The following is a 16,477-nucleotide window of genomic DNA, read 5'->3' as shown; positions in this document are numbered from 1 at the left end:
GTGTGGAGAGAGGATGGGGGCATTATAAACCAGGATTGTGATTTGGAATTAGGGCACCTGGGTCCAGACGGGTTTGTTTACTATGTAAAGCCTTTGGGAAAGTCACTTAACCTTTACGAGATTCATTTTTTTCATCTGACAAGTGGGGAACACAGTAGTGATAGTCTTATCTCACTACTCAGCCACACCGTGAGAGCCAAACAAGATGATTTATAGGAAAACGCAAATGATGGTTGCTATTACTGGCAGGGAGACAATCGAAGAGCATCCTTCCACTCTCCATCACGAAGTGAGCGAGGGAGGCTCCCCAGGATCCGCTTCCATAGCCCCCTTAACCTCCAGGGGTCGTCTTTGCCCAGTCCAGCTTCCTCGAATACGTGGGCATTGTCAGGCCTTGAGATGCCAGGCGAGAAGCGCTGTCCAGTCCTCCACCCCGCGCTCGCTTTCTTGTCTCGCTCCCCAACCGGCTGTAAACCTTTCTTGCCTCCCAACAGCGCCGCCACCTGGCGAACATCCTGCACCGTCGCTGCCCCTTCTTGCGCCGCTGGCTGCGCCGGCGCTGCGTGGTGTGCCAGGCACCCGAGACACCCGAGTCCTACGTGTGCCCGACGCCAGACTGCGAGGCTGTGTACTGTCGGTCGTGCTGGGACGATATGCAGGCGCGGTGTCCGGCCTGCACACCCCGCGAGGAGCTCTCCTCCTCCGCCTACGGCGACAGCGAGGATGACGCTATCTACGCAGAGTGAAGGGGCGTCCACTCGCTCTCAAACCCAGCTGCTTCCTGTTTAATAAAATGCCTTGCACTCTCCTGCTTGTACACTTCACAGGTGTCTGGACTGAGGGTGAGCCGGGCACTGTCTGGCAGGCAATCGGGAAGACTGGCCGCCTAATCCCCGCAGAGCCGGACCGCAGACGCGAAGGAGAGCAACGAAGCTTCTGGGAAGGGGTCCGGACCCAGGACAGGGCTGAGGCGCGACGCCCAAGCTTGTCGGACCCGTTCTCGGCTCCCACCCTGCACTGTAGCGTGAAAGTGAAGATGCAGAGCGAGGGAGGAGCCGGAGTCTTTAGGACCCGGCGCGCGGTGAGGGCGGGGCTTCGTGAGGGCAGGGGCGGGCCTGGCGCTGTAGTTGGTGAGAGGGGGCGGGGCCGGGCCTGGCGGCTGTGCTGCGCTGCCGGATGAGCAAAGCGGACAGACCCGGCTGCATCGGCTCCTCGGTGCGCGGCCCAGCACCTGCTGCCCTCGCCCGGCCCGGGGCGCCGCTGCCATGCGGCTGGCGCTGCTCTGGGCCCTGGGGCTATTGGGCGCGGGCAGCCCTCCGTCCTCCCGGCCACTCCCAGATATTGGTGAGTGCGCGGCCGGCAGTGGGCCAGGGAGGGGGCGGACTGGGAGAGGCGCAGGGAAGTCTGGAGGCGTCGGGCTCCTAGGGTCCCACGGAGACCCCACCTAGTGCGCGGGCCGCTTAGGTCTACTGTTCTGGCCCGAGGGCCCATTGACTGGGCAGTGGAGCGGAGAGTGAACGACAGGGAACGCCGGCGCTCCAGCCCGGTCATCCTCTGTGCGGTCCCCGCGACACTTCAGGCTTCAGTACCAGGCACCGAGAGGCCTGGCCCAGCGCCCGATCCTGGGAGAGGGTCGCTGTTCCCCAAGATTGACGGCTTCGCTCCTCTAGGGCCTAGCCGACTGTGCCACCCGGTGCCAGGGCGCCGAGTGGGCACGGCTTGTAGGGTTTGGCGAAGAGGAGTCTTCCTGGCCGTTTATCCCAGGCCTGCCAGCAGTCCGACACCCCTAACCTTGGTGCTGATGCCACCAGAAACCTGACTGGTCGGGAGGGGGCCCGGGAGAGGGAAGGGAGAACTGGCCAGGAAAGCGGCTGGGACACCAGCTCCTCCTTGGAACTTTCACTTCCCGCCGCTGTCTTGGGCCGGGGACCGAGAGGGCAGGCTGGGTGGAGTGTCCGGAGGAGAGAGAGCCATTGTGGGGAGGGGAGGCAGACTCCGAGAGGAAGCAGCGGCTGTGCCTTACCGGGCATGAGGGTGTTTAGGGAGGGGGCTGTTTGCGCTGCTCACCCAGAAACGGGCGTTCCCGGCCTCTCCGATGTGAGGAAAGGGGAGGGTGAGTGGGCACGGGGCCACGGGGCTTCGCCCAGTCCTCTGAGGGTGCGTTCTTGGGAGATGGGGGTTGTGATTGGGAGCAAGAGGGAACAGGGGGAGGGTCCCTGTGAGAACCTGGGATTGGGCTGGGGGAAAAGGAGGGGCCACAGGCTTTGCAAGCTGAACTTCTTTGGGGACTTGTGGATGGGTTGGTGGGATGAGAGCAAAAAATTGGAGAAAAGACCCCCTCCTTCTAGTATTCTCCTTTAAGTCCCTGCAATGCAGTAGTCCATCAAGCATGGCAGGGCCTTGATGTGCTTGCTGGGAGCTGGGGGCTGTCAGAGGGCACCAGCCACCCCAACCCCGGGCGCGGATTCTCTCCGCACTCTTGAGAAATCCTGGGGACTCTGCAGGTGGCACTGAGGAGGAGCAGGCAAGGCCAGAGAGGACCTTAAGTGGGTCCCTGGAGCCCCAGATCCTTCAGGACAACTTCACACTCAGCCTAGCGGAGGTGCTTCAGGTAAGCCTCTCTCTCCCCTCAAAGACAGACACCACCACCACCTTGCCACCTGGACTAAAGTGTCTCAGGGCAAAGCTTGACGGAGGAGCAGGTGAGTGGACCTCACTGTCGCAGGGCTGCCTCTCTCACCACGCCCCAGCACCTGGCTTCACTTACCTCCTTCTCCCCTCTTCACACACATCTGCTGGCCTCAGCCCCACCCAACCCATCCATCTCCAGTGGGGAAATTCGGAGGCCAAACCTTCTTTCTTGGTCTCATGTTGTTGGCTGTCTCAGTGGGGGGCCTGGAGAGGGTCAAGACCTACCAAGTACCCTCCCTCCCACCCCAATTCTAAAGCTGAGTCAGAGGAAGGGCTGGGGCCTGCACTGGGTCCTCTATGATGCTTCCTCTTAGGGCAGGAAGCCGAGAAGGGGCGGCTCAGATACCTTCCTTGACCTCCCCATACAACCCCCCAGAACAATGCCCCAGGCCAGGCAGGGCTTCCGGGCCCCTCCCTCGGGATCCCCCACCAGTGATCTAATTGTTGGTGCTCTCCTAAGGGCCTGAGGTTTTCTGGTTAGAAAGGATTAGGAGTTTGGCAGGACCAGGGAGGTGACATGCCCTCTGATGCCCACAGACCAACCTGCCCGAGGCTTTGCGGATCAAATTGGAATTGGATGGTGAGAGTCATATCCTGGAGCTGCTACAGAATAGGTAATGATGATAGTGGTAGTATTAATAATAACAACATGGCTAACAACTTACATATAGCACTTACTATGTGCCATGTACAAAGTGCTTGAACTCATTTAATTCTCCTAACATCCCTATAAGATTATTCTCATTTTATAAATGAAGAAGTCAAGGCAAAGAGGTTAAATAGCTTGTCCAACATCACACAGCTAGGTGTGATGATAACCAGATTGGAATCCACAGAGATTGGCAGAGTTTGTGGCCCAGCCACTATACCCTGCTGCCTCTGGGGGAAGCAGGAAGGTTGGGGGACTGCCTGGCTCCCAGCCACCAGTCCACCTCAAGGCCTCAGGCTGTCACCGTACCACCCTGGGAGGCCCCTGACACTGCCCTCCTTTTTCTTCATTCTGCAGGGATCTAGTCCCAGGCCGCCCAACGCTGGTATGGTACCAACCTGATGGCACCCGTGTGGTCAGTAAGGGACACACTCTGGTGAGTCGGGCCTCTTGTGCCCTGTTTCTGGCCTGAGGGAAGAAGGGAGGAGGTAACTGGAGGGTGCCATCCCTAGAGGATGTTGGAGGACTCTGCATATCTTCACCAATGGGCTAGTCTCCTGGGCTCAAATCCTGGCCCCCTCCTTCAAGTTGGCACTAGCATTTCTCTGCTGTAGGAGAACTGCTGCTACCAGGGAGGAGTACAGGGCCACGCAGACTCACAGGTCTCCATCTGCACCTGCTCTGGGCTCAGGTAAGGCAGCACGGCCTGGGAAGGTGGACCAAGTGAGGGAGCACGAAGCACGGAATTGAAAAACTTTCTGACTTCCTGTATCTTTTCCTAGGGGCTTGGTGATCCTGTCCCCACAAAGAAGCTACACCCTGGAGCTGGGGCCTGGGGACCTTCAGGGTAACCCCGTTGTCTCCCGGATCCAAGACCTCCTTCTGCCAGGCCACACTTGTGCCCTGAGCTGGCGTGCCTCTGTGCCCACTCAGGTTCCTCCCGAGCACCTCCTGGGAGAGCACCACACCCGCCGGGTGAGGATGCCTGCCAGGAGGGCTGGTCCCCCAACCCTCAGAGCTGTTTGTACACAGTAACAACAGCTCCCACTGACAGAATGATTTCCCCAGGCCAGGCCCTTGAATTCCTTTACTCTTCCCAGCAACCCTGGGAGGTAGATACTAGCAATCGCTCTATTTTAGTGAGAAAATCAGCTCAGAGAGGTTAAGTGACTTGGCCAAGGCCATTCAACTAAAAATTGATATACCCAAGATTTAGATGCAGGTACTTGACTTAAACTCATGTATCTCATGATTCCATATGCAGAGTGCTTTCACTTGGGTGTAGAAAATACAGTCACCAATCATAAAGAACCCAGTTTTCTAAATTATTAAATGGGCACAATAAAACTACTTACCTTATAGGGTTACTGTGAAGATTAAACGAACCAGTATATATACAATGTGCTTAGAACTGTGACTGGCATCTGGTATTTGATGGTGTTGGCTATTATTACTATTTTTTATAATTTGGAAAAAGCACAATTTGGAGCCAGAAAAATAGGACTCAACTCCCAGCTTCATAACCTACTTCTTGGTCCACTTTGGGCAAGTCCCTGGCCTCTGAGGCTCTCATTCATCTGTAAAATGGGCTCCTCACTCTCTTCTGTTTGACCCACTCAGCATGGGAGTGGACACTGCTTGGTCGGCCCTCCGTGGCTGCTGGCAGTGAGCAGGGGGTGTGCCTCATGCTCCTTCTTCTTGTCCACAGTGGAGGCGGGATGTGGTGACAGAGACCAAGGTTGTTGAGCTGGTGATTGTGGCTGATCATTCCGAGGTGAGCGTGCTGGTTTTGCATGTACTCCCGCGACACCTGCCTACCCTGCCCCACTTCACTGTCACTTGTTTTGACCCACAGGTCCGGAGGTACCCAGACTTCCAGCACCTGCTGAACAGAACGCTGGAAGTGGCCCTTCTCCTGGACACAGTGAGTGTTTGGCTGGGCAGCATCCTCACAGCCCCCCAACAATGGCAAACCCCATCCTGAGCTCTACTTCTCTCTCAGTTTTTCCGGCCCCTGAATGTACGGGTGGTGCTAGTAGGCCTGGAGGCCTGGACCCAGCATGACCTGATGGAGATAAGCCAGGACCCAGGTCTCACGCTAAGCAACTTCCTCCGCTGGCGCCGGGCAGACTTGCTGCCTCGATTGCCCCACGACAGTGCCCAGCTGGTGACGTAAGACCCCTCAAGCTTAGCCAACAGGACCTGGCATTGCCCTGGCCTGGCCAGTTTCCCACCCAACTCCCCACCTGAGGCCCTATGGCTCTGGGAACCTTGGTTTTCAGCCCTGAACTTTGACTTCTCAATCCCACAGGGCTACTTCATTCTCTGGGCCCAGGGTGGGCATGGCCATTCAAAACTCCATCTGTTCTCCTGACTTCTCAGGAGGTGTGAACATGGTGAGCTATTTCAGGTCTCCTCCTCATTCCCAATTCAGTTCCTCCCAACTGTGGTCACTGAAACCCCTACAAGTTACCTACCCCAAAGCGGAGCATATAGAGGGCAGAGGTGCTCTGCTATCAGGGCACTCCTCTCCTGTGGCCAGCTCACCAGTGTACACAGACCTTACCTATGAGATCTTCCCATTTCTAGGGGGAAGAGCGGAGGGACTAAGACTTAAAGAACAGGTGATCTCCCAGGCCACACAGTGAGGGATGGGGACAGAGCTGAACTAGAACCCAGGTTTCCAGACACCCAGGCCTGGGCTCCCCTACTACTTTAGAAGCAATTAAGGGCAGCGGTGACTGCTGAGTACCCAGGAGGTCAGATGAGGAGAGATGAGGAGCAGTCAGGCTGGTGCTGGACCTGGGGTACCCCTCCCCAATGACAGGACCATTCCACAAGTATCCTGGGAGTTGCCTCCTCAATAGCCCATGAGTTGGGCCACAGTCTGGGCTTGGACCACAACTCACCTGGGAACAGCTGCCCCTGTCCAGGTCCAGCCCCAGCCAAGAGCTGCATCATGGAGGCCTCCACAGAGTGAGTAACTGCAGGATGGAGAGGGGCTGAGGCCAGGGCACAGAGTGGTCCACAGTCCTAGTTTTCCTTTCTGCCATCCCCAGCTTCCTACCAGGCCTGAACTTCAGCAACTGCAGCCGACAGGCCCTGGAGAAAGCCCTCCTGGATGGGATGGGCAGCTGCCTCTTTGAACGGCTGCCCGGCCTGCCCTCTATGGCCGCTGTCTGTGGAAACAGGCTTGTGGAGCCCGGCGAGCAGTGTGACTGTGGCTTCCCGGATGTGAGCCCCTCACCCAAAGCCTCGCCCCACTCATTTCTGTGCCTTCACCCTGGCTCATTACCCCTCTCTGAGGCCCCTGAGCGGCTCTCTGGTTCCGAGGGGCCCTCCCCCCCTCCTTCCCTCCTCCCCTCCTCCCTGTCTGCAGGGCCAGCACGCGCATTGTTGGGCTCCAGCTCTTACTTGCTGTGAGTGTCCTGCTGACTCAGGCTCTGGGATGGGGGCTGGAGGGGGGCTCTCAGGCCCAGCCTGCTGACACCCAGCCCTTTGTGCCCTGTCCTCAGGACTGCACTGATCCGTGCTGTGATTACTTCACCTGCCAGCTGAGGCCAGGGGCACAGTGTGCATCTGACGGACTCTGTTGTCAAAATTGCCAGGTGGGCACAGCCTGGACCGGCTGCCTGGAGCTCACCTGCCAGGTGCAGGGTGGAAAGGGCCATTCTGAGCCCGGCTGGATTTCCCTGGCACCCTCACTGATGCTCCCCCGCCCTCCACAGCTGCGCCCGGCTGGCTGGCAGTGCCGCCCTACCAGAGGGGACTGTGACTTACCCGAGTTCTGCCCAGGAGACAGCTCCCAGTGCCCCCCTGATGTCAGCCTGGGGGACGGCGAGCCATGTGCTGGTGGACAGGCTGTATGCATGCAAGGGCGCTGCGCCTCCTACGCCCAACAGTGCCAGGCTCTCTGGGGACCTGGGGCCCAGCCCGCCACACCACTTTGCCTCCTTACTGCCAACACCCGGGGGGACGCCTTTGGGAGCTGTGGACGCAGCCCTAATGGCAGCTATGTGTCCTGTGCCCCTAGGTAAGTGAGGAAACCTGGCTCCTCCTCAGGTCTTTGGGAGCCTTGGACTGACCCTGTACCTCCTCTCTCACCCCAGAGATGCCATGTGTGGGCAACTCCAGTGTCAGGGGGGTAGGGCCCAGCCGCTGCTGGGCTCAGCCCAGGATCTGCACTGGGAGATGCTGGAAGCCAATGGGACCAGGCTGAAGCTGAACTGCAGCTGGGTACGCCTGGACCTGGGCAACGATGTGGCCCAGCCCCTCCTGACTCTGCCTGGCACAGCCTGTGGCCCTGGTCTGGTGAGCAGCCTGGGTGGGCAAGGCCAGGTGGGGTGGAATACCTGAACTGGCCAGCAGCACCCGGGCCTCACCGTCCACTGGCATAAAAGGCCCAAACTCTGAGGGGAGTTCTGACCATTAGCTCAGATTGAGTGAAGTCCCATCATATCCCGTGAGCGGTGGTGTCTCCATCTGTGAAAGCAGGTGTGACCTCAGCCGTGCTGGTCTCAGTACCAGTAAATCTTTGTGAGAACGTGGTCTTTGCTCTTCTCTCCCCACTGAGCAGGTATGCATCAACCATCAGTGCCAGCCCGTGGATCTCCTGGGAGCACAGGAATGTCGAAGCAAATGCCATGGGCATGGGGTGAGCTGGCATGGGGGAGATGAAAGCAAAGCAGGGAGTCTCCAGGGAGGAGAATGATGGGCTTTGGAAACACATACCTGGGTTCTAATCCTTGCTCTACTACTTCCTGGCTGGGTGACCTGAGGCAGGTTATTAAAACCTCTCTGACCATAGTTTCCTCATCTATCCAGTGGGCATAATAATAGTACCCACTTCCTGGGGAACATGAGATGAGTATAAAAGCTTCTAGCACGTGTCCAACATATATAGTGCACACATACAGCACCCACTGTGTTAGTCCGATCTGATTTTCTCTGCACAGATAAAGACTCCCTCTCTCCAGAGCACTGCTTCTCTCCACCCCATCATCCCCAGCACAACTTCCAGCTGTGGAACCTGAGATCTTGAAAAGATGGGGCCAGGGAAACACAGCCACAGAGTGCAGAGCCCCTGACTACTCATCCTGTACCTCCTAGGTCTGCAACAGCAATAGACACTGCCACTGTGAGGAGGGCTGGGCGCCCCCTGACTGTACCACCCACATCAGAGGTAGTGTGGGGGCAGGGGCAGCTGGGAGGGCAAGGTGGTTCATCCTTTACCCCCCCTTTTCCTGACCCCTTCCCTGCTGGCTCCCTCTCTGTGACCCCTGATGCCTTCACCTTCTCTGACCACTCTGATTAGTCCCTGTGGTCCCCCGCCACCACCCCTCCCTGGGTGTGGAGTTCTTAGCTCTGCCCACTTCAAACCTGCCTTCCCCTTGCAGCAACCAGCTCCCTGACCACAGGGCTGCCCCTCAGCCTCCTGTTGTTGGTCATCCTGATACTGCTTGGTGCCAGCTACTGGCACCGTGCACGCCTGCGCCAGCGACTCTGCCAACTCAAGGGACCCAGCTGCCAATACAGGTACCAGCCTCCCTGCTACCAGCTTCCTCAGTGGCTCTGTGGAGGATAGCTCTGGAGCCCTGCCCACAACCCCTCTGCAGCTCCTGACCCCTGGTTCTGACCCCAAGGCCCCCAGACCATACTCACACACCTCCATTCCCCACATGTGCCGCACACACTCTTCACCTCACATGCAGACCTGCATGGGGCAACTGGGATGCTAGGGCTACTTCTCCCCAGGAGCCCCTGTGCTGGGTGAGTGGGGCCTCCCTCAGGCTGATCCACTTACCTCCCCACCTCTGCTTTGGCCCAAGCCACACACAAGCTCCTCTCCAAGGAGCTGCAAAGGGTTAATCCCACTCAAAGGTACATATGGGTGCAGAACAGGGTCTGAACCTGGGCCCTCTCCCTCCTTGCTTTTCTCCATGCTCAGGGCAGCCCAGTCTGGTCCCCCAGAACACCCAGGACCCCCGCAGAGGGCCCTGCTAATGCCAGGTGTCAAGGTAAGTCCCAGATGCCAGAGGAGAGAGGGCCCCACCTTGGCCAGGCATCCAGTTTGGGCCCTGGGATGGGAGGTATTGAAGGCTCTAAACTCAGAGAAAGATGCAGATTGCCCAAGAGTCAGTAGGGGAGTCAGGCAGAGAAGCAGAGTGCACCCTAGAGTGGGGAGGGGCAGTCACCTAGAAGGTCTGCTCAGCTCTTTGAGCTGGCCAACCTGGTGGCTTCGAGAGATGGGTCTACAGTGCTTCCAGCAGTGGCCCTGGAGGGCAAGGGGTGTGTGTGCTCAGAATGACCTTCAGGGTGCCGGGACCTGATGAGGCCCAGGTTACTATGTGTAGAAGGGCTGGTGAGTGCCCCTGCTCTGAGCCCTCCGGATCTGAGAACAGGAGCATGTGTGTGGAGGTGGTCTGCATGCCCAATCCACCACTTGTCACCCCTTCTGCACGCAAGTAAATAACCGCATGCACAGCCCCACTGCCCCTGGGGCCCTGGCTGCCCCTCCCTAGGCACTAACGCCTCCCTGCCCACATCTGTCTCTCTGCTCCCTCTCCCCCACCCCACCCCCAACTCTGTGCTGTCTGCTCCTCCTGCTCTCTCAGCAGGCTAGTATTCTTGGCTTCCCAGCGCCCCCCTCCAGGCCGCTGCCTCCTGACCCAGTGCCCAAGAGACTCCAGGTAAATCTGGGCCAGGCCCCGCCCTGGCCCAGAGCAGGTGGGAGGCTTGGTGCCCAACGGCAGTTCTCATCCCAGTTCCCTGCCAGTGCTCTTCATTTGGGGACCAGGGTACCCCTCAGCCTTCAGACACTGAGCCCCAGAAGCAGCAAAGGGTGAGCCTCCTGCCTTGGTTTCTACCACCATCTGGTGGTCATTGGCAGGACTGCAGTCGGCCAGGGACACAACTGGATACCCATACCTTCCTGCCCAGAGGCATCTGCCGGCATGCTCCCCAGCCCTGTGCGCACGTCCCCGGCTGACTTTGCATGTTGACCTGAACCCCTTGGGAGAACCACTGCATGCCCACCGCTACTGGCTGTGCTCTCACAGTCACTGCCCCTCTCTCTGTTCAGGCTGAGCTGGCTGACCGACCCAATCCCCCCACCCGCCCTCTGCCCGCTGACCCGGTGGTGAGACGCCCGAAGGTAACAGTGGGGGAGAGAAGGGCACAGCCTCTCCCCCCACCCAGGGCTGTGGTGCTGGTAGCCATGGCGGTGGTGGCCTTGGCGAGATACCTTCTCTGTGCCTGAGGGGCACGTACCCCAATGGCATCTTTAATGGTGACAGGTTTGGAGACAAAGGTGACCTCTGATGCTACTCCTGGCAATCTGGTGTTCTCCAACACCAGTGAGTCGGGAGTGGGCAACATGACATCCCCTCCCAAGCCAGCCTCCTGCCTTCTTTCTCTCAGTCCCAGGGGCCTGCCAAGCCCCTACCCCCGAGGAAGCCACTACCTGCCAATCCCCAGGACCGGCGACATTTGGGTGACCTGCCTGGCCCAGAAGCAGGAATCCCGCCCCTAGTGGTACCCTCCAGGTCGGCGAGGGGGGTCCTGAACCTGGGTGGGTGGGGTAAGTGGTCTAGGGAAAGGAGACCTCTGACCTCTTCCTGGACCTCAGGCCTGCGCCGCCGCCGCCAGCAGTGTCCTCCTCACTCTACCTCTGACCTCTCCTGAGGTTCCGCTGCCTCCAACCCGGATTTAGGACTCAAAGATGGACACGCCCCCGTAAGTCTCCCGCAGTGACTGAGGGAGCTGGAGTCTGGACGCTACGGAACAGGCATCCTAAGACACCCAGCACCTCCGTGCGCAGTTCCAGCAGCAAGCGCCCTGGGGACCCAGCCATGCAGTTGTCGCAGAGGTTTGGGGAGGGACTGGGCACTGAATGGAGCTGACGGAGGTGCACAGCCTGTCTCTGCTCAGTGACAATAAACTTTAGACCTTGGGGGACGTGCCTCCTTCGGAGTTTGTCGGCTCAGGGAAAGGTGACACTGCTGCGGTTCCAGGTATGGCCGCTAGGAGACGCTGTCGCCTCAGACGCAGACGGGATGAGGGAGGGCGACAGTCTCACGCTGGGTCAGCGCGTGTTCGCGGGATGCTCAAGGCTTCTTTCTACCCAGTCCGGAATAGCTCTCTGCGCAATCCAGTATCACGGAGAGTTGTACGCCCTTTGCCACCCCCAATCGCCAAGAACTCGCCTCCAAACACTGTGCAGCCCCTGGAGGCATCTATGAACAAACCGGACAAACAGCTGGACTCGACGTCCTCACCCTCTGACCAGTGTCTGGAAAAAGTGGATCTTAGCTGGTGTTCTCGGAGCCCTGGAGCCGAGGCGGAGCAGGGCGGCGGCTCCCACGATCCCTAGACCGCGCACCTGCCTCCTCCTCCTCCCCCCCCCGCCCCCACCTGAGGGCTTGGGAACAAAGGTGCTTTGTACAAGCTGCGACCATCTCATTACTTGTCTTCGGGGCTGGGGCCCATGGGCCCCAGCCCAGAAGGATGGTGCGGGGCGGAAAAGGACAGGTGGACATCGAGCTCGCCACCTAAAGCTCTGTAAGCGGACGAGGGCGGTGGAGGGTTTCCAAGCGGCGATTTTTCCCTTCCCCTCGCGCTATCCCTAGATGAGCAAAGAAAAAAGCCATCTGCTAAGGTGGCTGGACAGGCTTCGCGGATCCTCGTTCGTGCCTCACTTTCCTCTCTCTGAGCAAAGGGTGTATGCTCTTATTTAAATCTTCCAAATTTCTAATAAGTGCAGACACGACAGACGCGACCTCCCTAAAAAAATAAAAACTCCTGGATAGTGAATGCGTCCTTCCTCCCGCCCCTTCACGAAGCGATCCAGGCTCGGTTGGAGTTGAGCTACCGGGCGCGCGCTACCGCGCACAGAGGGTTAACAAGAGTTGGCTCGGAGTGGAGAGGCGAAGATGTGCCCCCATTGGTGAAAAGTTACCCAGGGGCGTGGCCTGCGGATCGCCGCACCCCACCCCCCATCCCTCAACCTCCCCCCGACCAACATCCACTTTGTACCTTTCTCGCGGCGACTGGGGAGCGGGCCGGGACCGGCCGGACCATACCAGACCGGACCCCGGGGGCGATGCGGCTGCTGCCCCTGCTGCGGACTGTCCTCTGGGCCGCGCTCCTCGGCTCCCCTCTGCGGGGGGGCTCCGGCCTCCGCCACGCCGTCTACTGGAACTCCAGTAACCCCAGGTAGCCAGGCCGAACCCGGCGAGCTGCCAGCCGGGCCTGCGCGCTCCCGGACCTGGCGCGCGCCCGACACTCGCTCCTTGCGCGGTGCCGCCTGGGTCGGGCCGTGCGCCGGGGCTCCTTTGTTTGAGCCGGCAGGGGAGGGGGAGGGGCGAGGCGCTCCCCGGGTCTCCCCCGCCCGCCAGTATTAGGGGGCGGACGGAAGACCCCAGCCCCAAGAGCGGTCCGCGGGGTCTCGGAGCCGGCAGCTGTGGGGCCTCGGCCTGCACTGTGAGCCCCGCCCCCCTTCCCTCTCGCCCAGTGATCCCCAGCCTCCCTTCGGCCCGAGCTGGGGCGGGCGGACGTGAGGGGAGGGAGGGGCTTCACTCTTGGTAAAGAGCATGGCCTCTCCTGCTCACTCGGCCTCTCCTCTGGTGCTTGCCTGTGTCCTGAACTCATTCTGCATCTCTGCTTTCATCTCTGTCCTTATTGGTCCTTTTATTTCTGTCCAGTCGCGGCCCTGCCCTTCTCGCTGAATCACCTTTGGGCAAGTCGTTTGACCTCCCCAACCTCAGTTATCTCATCTGTAAAATGGGCTAATAATACCTAGAAGCCTGGGAAATAAGGTGGGCTAACCGAGGTCATGTATGTGAGGGAGGTGCAGGCTGCACAGATCTAAGCTATTATTTACTTCTCCTGAGCTGCCTGCTTTTGAACCTTGGTATTTTTTTACGGTTTCCATCCTCCCTAATTCTCCCTGCCTCTCTCTGCTTTCTCCATCTGTTTTCCTTTCTGATTTTCTACTTGAGACAATCTGTGACTGTTCTTTTGTTCACCCACTAACATTAAGTGTTCACTTGTGCTGGGACGGGTGTGAGGGTGCTGGGGATTAGAGATGAGGGATACCTAAACTCTGCCCTCTGGGAGCCCAAAGACCCCCTGGGAGGGCAGGCATCAAGACAGGTCATTACAATACCAATACCCTGTGATAAGAGCTATTGTCCTTAATCTGAATTCCTCTCTCAGTTCCAGACCAGTGCCTCTGAATCACTTAGAGGACTTGTTAAAAATTCTGGTTCCTAGCCCTCAACCCTGAGGTTTCTGGTTCATTCATTCAGTCCACAGAAATTTGTTGAGCCCTGTCCTTGTGTGGGACACTTTTCCAGGCACTGAGGAGGCTATGGAACAACATGTACGAAGGCTCAGCTTGTGTTCTAGAAGGTCAGAGCTGAGCCCAGGAATCTACATTTCTACTCAGAACTCCTGATGCAGGTGGTCCTCAGACCCCTAATCGAGGGATAGTTGGAGGCCTTTCATAGGTTAAAGTGGGCTATGTGAAGTTCAGAGAGGTGGGGGTGGGAGATCAGTTCCAGCTGTATTCCATGTTGGGGGGCAGCCTGTTCCAGCCTTCCTGTACTGGCTCCCCCAGGTAGCTCCCAAGAGATGGAGAAGGAAGCCCTGAGGAGGCTATTATGGGTGATATGTGGAGGGGGCTCCCCTCCTCACCTGGCATTTCTTTGTCCTGCAAAAAAAGGGGGGACCCCACCATCGTCTCCCTCTTTCATTTTCACTCCTGCATTCTTTGTAGCACTGGTTGAGATTTCAGGACAGTCTTCCTCCCTCTGCATATGTTAATGAAGATACTGTTTCCAGTCTCCATCTCTGTGTCTGACTGTACTGTGGGTCCACACCTGTACTCCTTGCCTCTATGCCGCAGCCATTCACCTAACACTCATCAGGCTCTGGTGCTGGGCCAGGCTGTGTTGGACACTGGGGCTAGAGAGATGGGTGGCAGTTCCAACCAGAAAGGTAGGTTGTAGTGAATGGCCTTCTCACATTTGAGCCACGTGGCTGTGGGCACTTGCAGTCCCTTAACCTCTCTGTACCTCTGAATTGGTTACTTCTCCGTTTCTTGCACTGTCTTTGTCTCTTCTGAGTTGTCGGGGAACTCAGGCCTTCGGGAGCTGCTCCTTCTCCAGGGGGTGGGAAAGGGGCTGGCAGGAGGGGTATCTCAGACCCTGGTGGCCCAGGCGTGCTGTTATAACACCTCAGCCCATGCTGACCTTATGCCTGCAGGCTGCTTCAGGGAGACGCTGTGGTGGAGCTGGGCCTCAACGATTATCTAGACATCTTCTGCCCACACTATGAAGGCCCGGGGCCCCCCGGAGGGCCCCGAGACATTTGCTTTATACATGGTGGAGTGGTCAGGCTATGAGGCCTGCCGGGCTGAGGGGCCCGGTGCCTTCAAGCGCTGGGAGTGCTCCCTCCCCTTTGCTCCCTTTGGCCCTGTTCGGTTCTCAGAGAAGATTCAGCGCTTCACACCCTTCTCCCTCGGCTTCGAGTTCTTGCCTGGAGAGACCTACTACTACATCTGTGAGTGAGGACGGGCACATGGACCACCTCTTGGGGAAGGTTGGGAGAGGAATGGGGTGGCCTGCCATTGTCACCAGTCAAGGCAGAGAGCCTGAGGTGAAGGGAGAGGAGAGGCCTGGGAGTGGGAGGGGGCCTGAGTCCAGGACTGAGCAGGGGCCCATCTGGAGTGAGTCTATAGAGAGGAGGAGAAAGGAAGAGGAGTTAAGAAAGGGGACATGAAGAGGGGCAAGGACGGGGCCTGGCATCTGGGTATGGCCCAAAAATAAGGAAAAGCTTTGCAGGGAACTGGAGAGAAGAGAAGCTGGGAAAGGCTGAAGCAGAATCTGAGGGGTGCAAACTAGCCTGTGCTAAATCACTTCTTCCTCCTAATTTCCCACCACCCAGTGGTGCCAACTCCGGAGAGTTCTGGCCGGTGCTTGAGGCTCCAGGTGTCTGTCTGCTGCAAAGAGAGCAGTAAGTGAATTGGGGAACAGGGAGCAACACTTCGGGCCAGCGTGGGCCCTTGGGAATGAGGAAAAGAGTGGGGAATATCTGGGAGTAGCAGGCCCTGAGGGCCCCGGTGGGGCTGTAAGCTGCGGCCTCTTCTCCCCATTTAGCCTTGTGAGAGCTTCCACTGTACCCCTTTATGCTGGGCCAAGGAATGGAATCTTCAGGGCAAGACCTTTCCAGACCTTGGCTGAACAGACCATCTCTAGTGATGGTTTGGGGGAGACTTGGAAGTTGGGGCTTAGAGAGGACCAGGTGGTAGGTTATGGGAAGGGGGTGGCTACTGTGGGAGAGCATGGAGAGTGGGATGGGAGAGAATAGCTAATGGGCAAGGCAGGAAAGAGGCTGCCAAAGTGCAAAGACCCATCAGTGCCACCCTGTTCCTTCACAGAGTCGGAGTCAGCCCATCCAGTTGGGAGCCCTGGAGAGAGCGGCACGTCGGGATGGCGAGGGGGGGGTGCTCCCCGCCCCCTCTGTCTCTTGCTGCTGCTGCTGCTGCTGCTCCCAATTCTGCGGTTCCTGCGAGTTCTCTGAGCCAAGCAGACCCTTCTGCCACCCCCAGGAGCTAAGAGTCCTCCCAAGACTCACTGGAGGAGGAGCCCCTGCAACCTGAGCTGGGAGTTCCAAGCCAGACAAGATGGGAGAGTGATGGGGGAGGTGGGGGTCGAGGTGACCCTCACGGGCTGGCCCCTCATCAGGCTGAAGTGGAGTTGCTGGGGTGCCTGAGCCCCCTGGTGCTGGCGCAAGCAAATGTAGGGTCTCTGTCAGCTGCTTTGATGGTCTCATCTCATCCGCCGGGAAGACTGGGATTTGGAGGGATCAAATCCTTGAACCTGCTAGGGGCCAAGGCCAAAGACCTGGGGACAGATTGATAGCCAGACCAGGGCAAGGAAGATGCCCGGGCCTGCAGTCTGTGCCTGATGCCCTGTGGGCCCCTTTCCTTGGGCTGCGACTTTCTCTCCCCAGAGGGTCACTCATTTGTCTTCTGTGAAGACGGACTTGCCATGAGGTTGAATTTCATACCAGTTTGTATTTTTGTAAGTGTCTGGACCAAACCCCCAATAAATCACCCATCCTTCTGTTGCTCTC

At 58.4% G+C, this 16,477-nt stretch overlaps 3 protein-coding genes and 1 long non-coding RNA gene across 14 annotated transcripts in view; 3 read left to right on the top strand and 1 right to left on the bottom strand.

Annotated features, from left to right (window-relative positions):
* Positions 1-808, top strand: part of DCST1 (DC-STAMP domain containing 1) — an 18,226-nt gene extending 17,418 nt beyond the window's left edge. For all 3 annotated transcript variants that reach the window (XM_057495098.1, XM_057495097.1, XM_036922367.2), the window contains one exon: positions 495-808. In XM_057495098.1, the coding sequence (XP_057351081.1) occupies positions 495-746 (252 nt within the window). In that variant the 3' untranslated portion in view covers positions 747-808. The remainder of the gene's footprint in view (positions 1-494) is intronic.
* LOC130681701 (uncharacterized) overlaps positions 1-12,471 on the bottom strand; it is a 17,162-nt gene extending 4,691 nt beyond the window's left edge. The window contains exon 1 of the long non-coding RNA XR_008994959.1: positions 12,374-12,471. This is a non-coding gene — a long non-coding RNA (uncharacterized LOC130681701). The remainder of the gene's footprint in view (positions 1-12,373) is intronic.
* ADAM15 (ADAM metallopeptidase domain 15) lies at positions 1,169-12,010 on the top strand. 9 transcript variants are annotated; one of them, XM_036922360.2, is made up of 23 exons: positions 1,169-1,344; positions 2,505-2,611; positions 3,229-3,305; positions 3,698-3,776; positions 3,955-4,031; positions 4,123-4,315; positions 5,049-5,114; positions 5,196-5,264; positions 5,343-5,512; positions 5,652-5,736; positions 6,168-6,316; positions 6,400-6,574; positions 6,856-6,948; positions 7,069-7,373; positions 7,450-7,651; positions 7,917-7,994; positions 8,450-8,522; positions 8,737-8,875; positions 9,288-9,357; positions 9,958-10,029; positions 10,422-10,493; positions 10,760-10,884; positions 10,968-12,010. In XM_036922360.2, exons 1-23 carry the CDS (start codon positions 1,266-1,268, stop codon positions 11,011-11,013), a joined length of 2,601 nt encoding a protein of 866 aa, XP_036778255.1. In that variant the 5' UTR covers positions 1,169-1,265; the 3' UTR covers positions 11,014-12,010. The 9 variants fall into 9 exon arrangements, 8 of the variants coding, with proteins under 8 accessions (XP_036778255.1, XP_036778254.1, XP_057351079.1 ...); XM_036922359.2 differs by having other exon boundaries at positions 9,955-10,029; XR_008994958.1 differs by having other exon boundaries at positions 9,980-10,029; positions 10,422-10,884.
* Positions 12,376-16,477, top strand: EFNA4 (ephrin A4). Its single transcript, XM_036922372.2, is given in 5 exon segments — positions 12,376-12,553; positions 14,606-14,684; positions 14,686-14,902; positions 15,287-15,355; positions 15,780-16,477. Coding segments are annotated over 5 exon segments (621 nt in total). The 5' UTR covers positions 12,376-12,440; the 3' UTR covers positions 15,923-16,477.

This window comes from Manis pentadactyla, chromosome 19, assembly GCF_030020395.1.
Source record: "Manis pentadactyla isolate mManPen7 chromosome 19, mManPen7.hap1, whole genome shotgun sequence".
Classification (NCBI taxonomy): domain Eukaryota; kingdom Metazoa; phylum Chordata; class Mammalia; order Pholidota; family Manidae; genus Manis; species Manis pentadactyla.
Note: the sequence above shows the minus strand (reverse complement) of the source record. Positions and strands in the feature narration are given on the sequence as shown.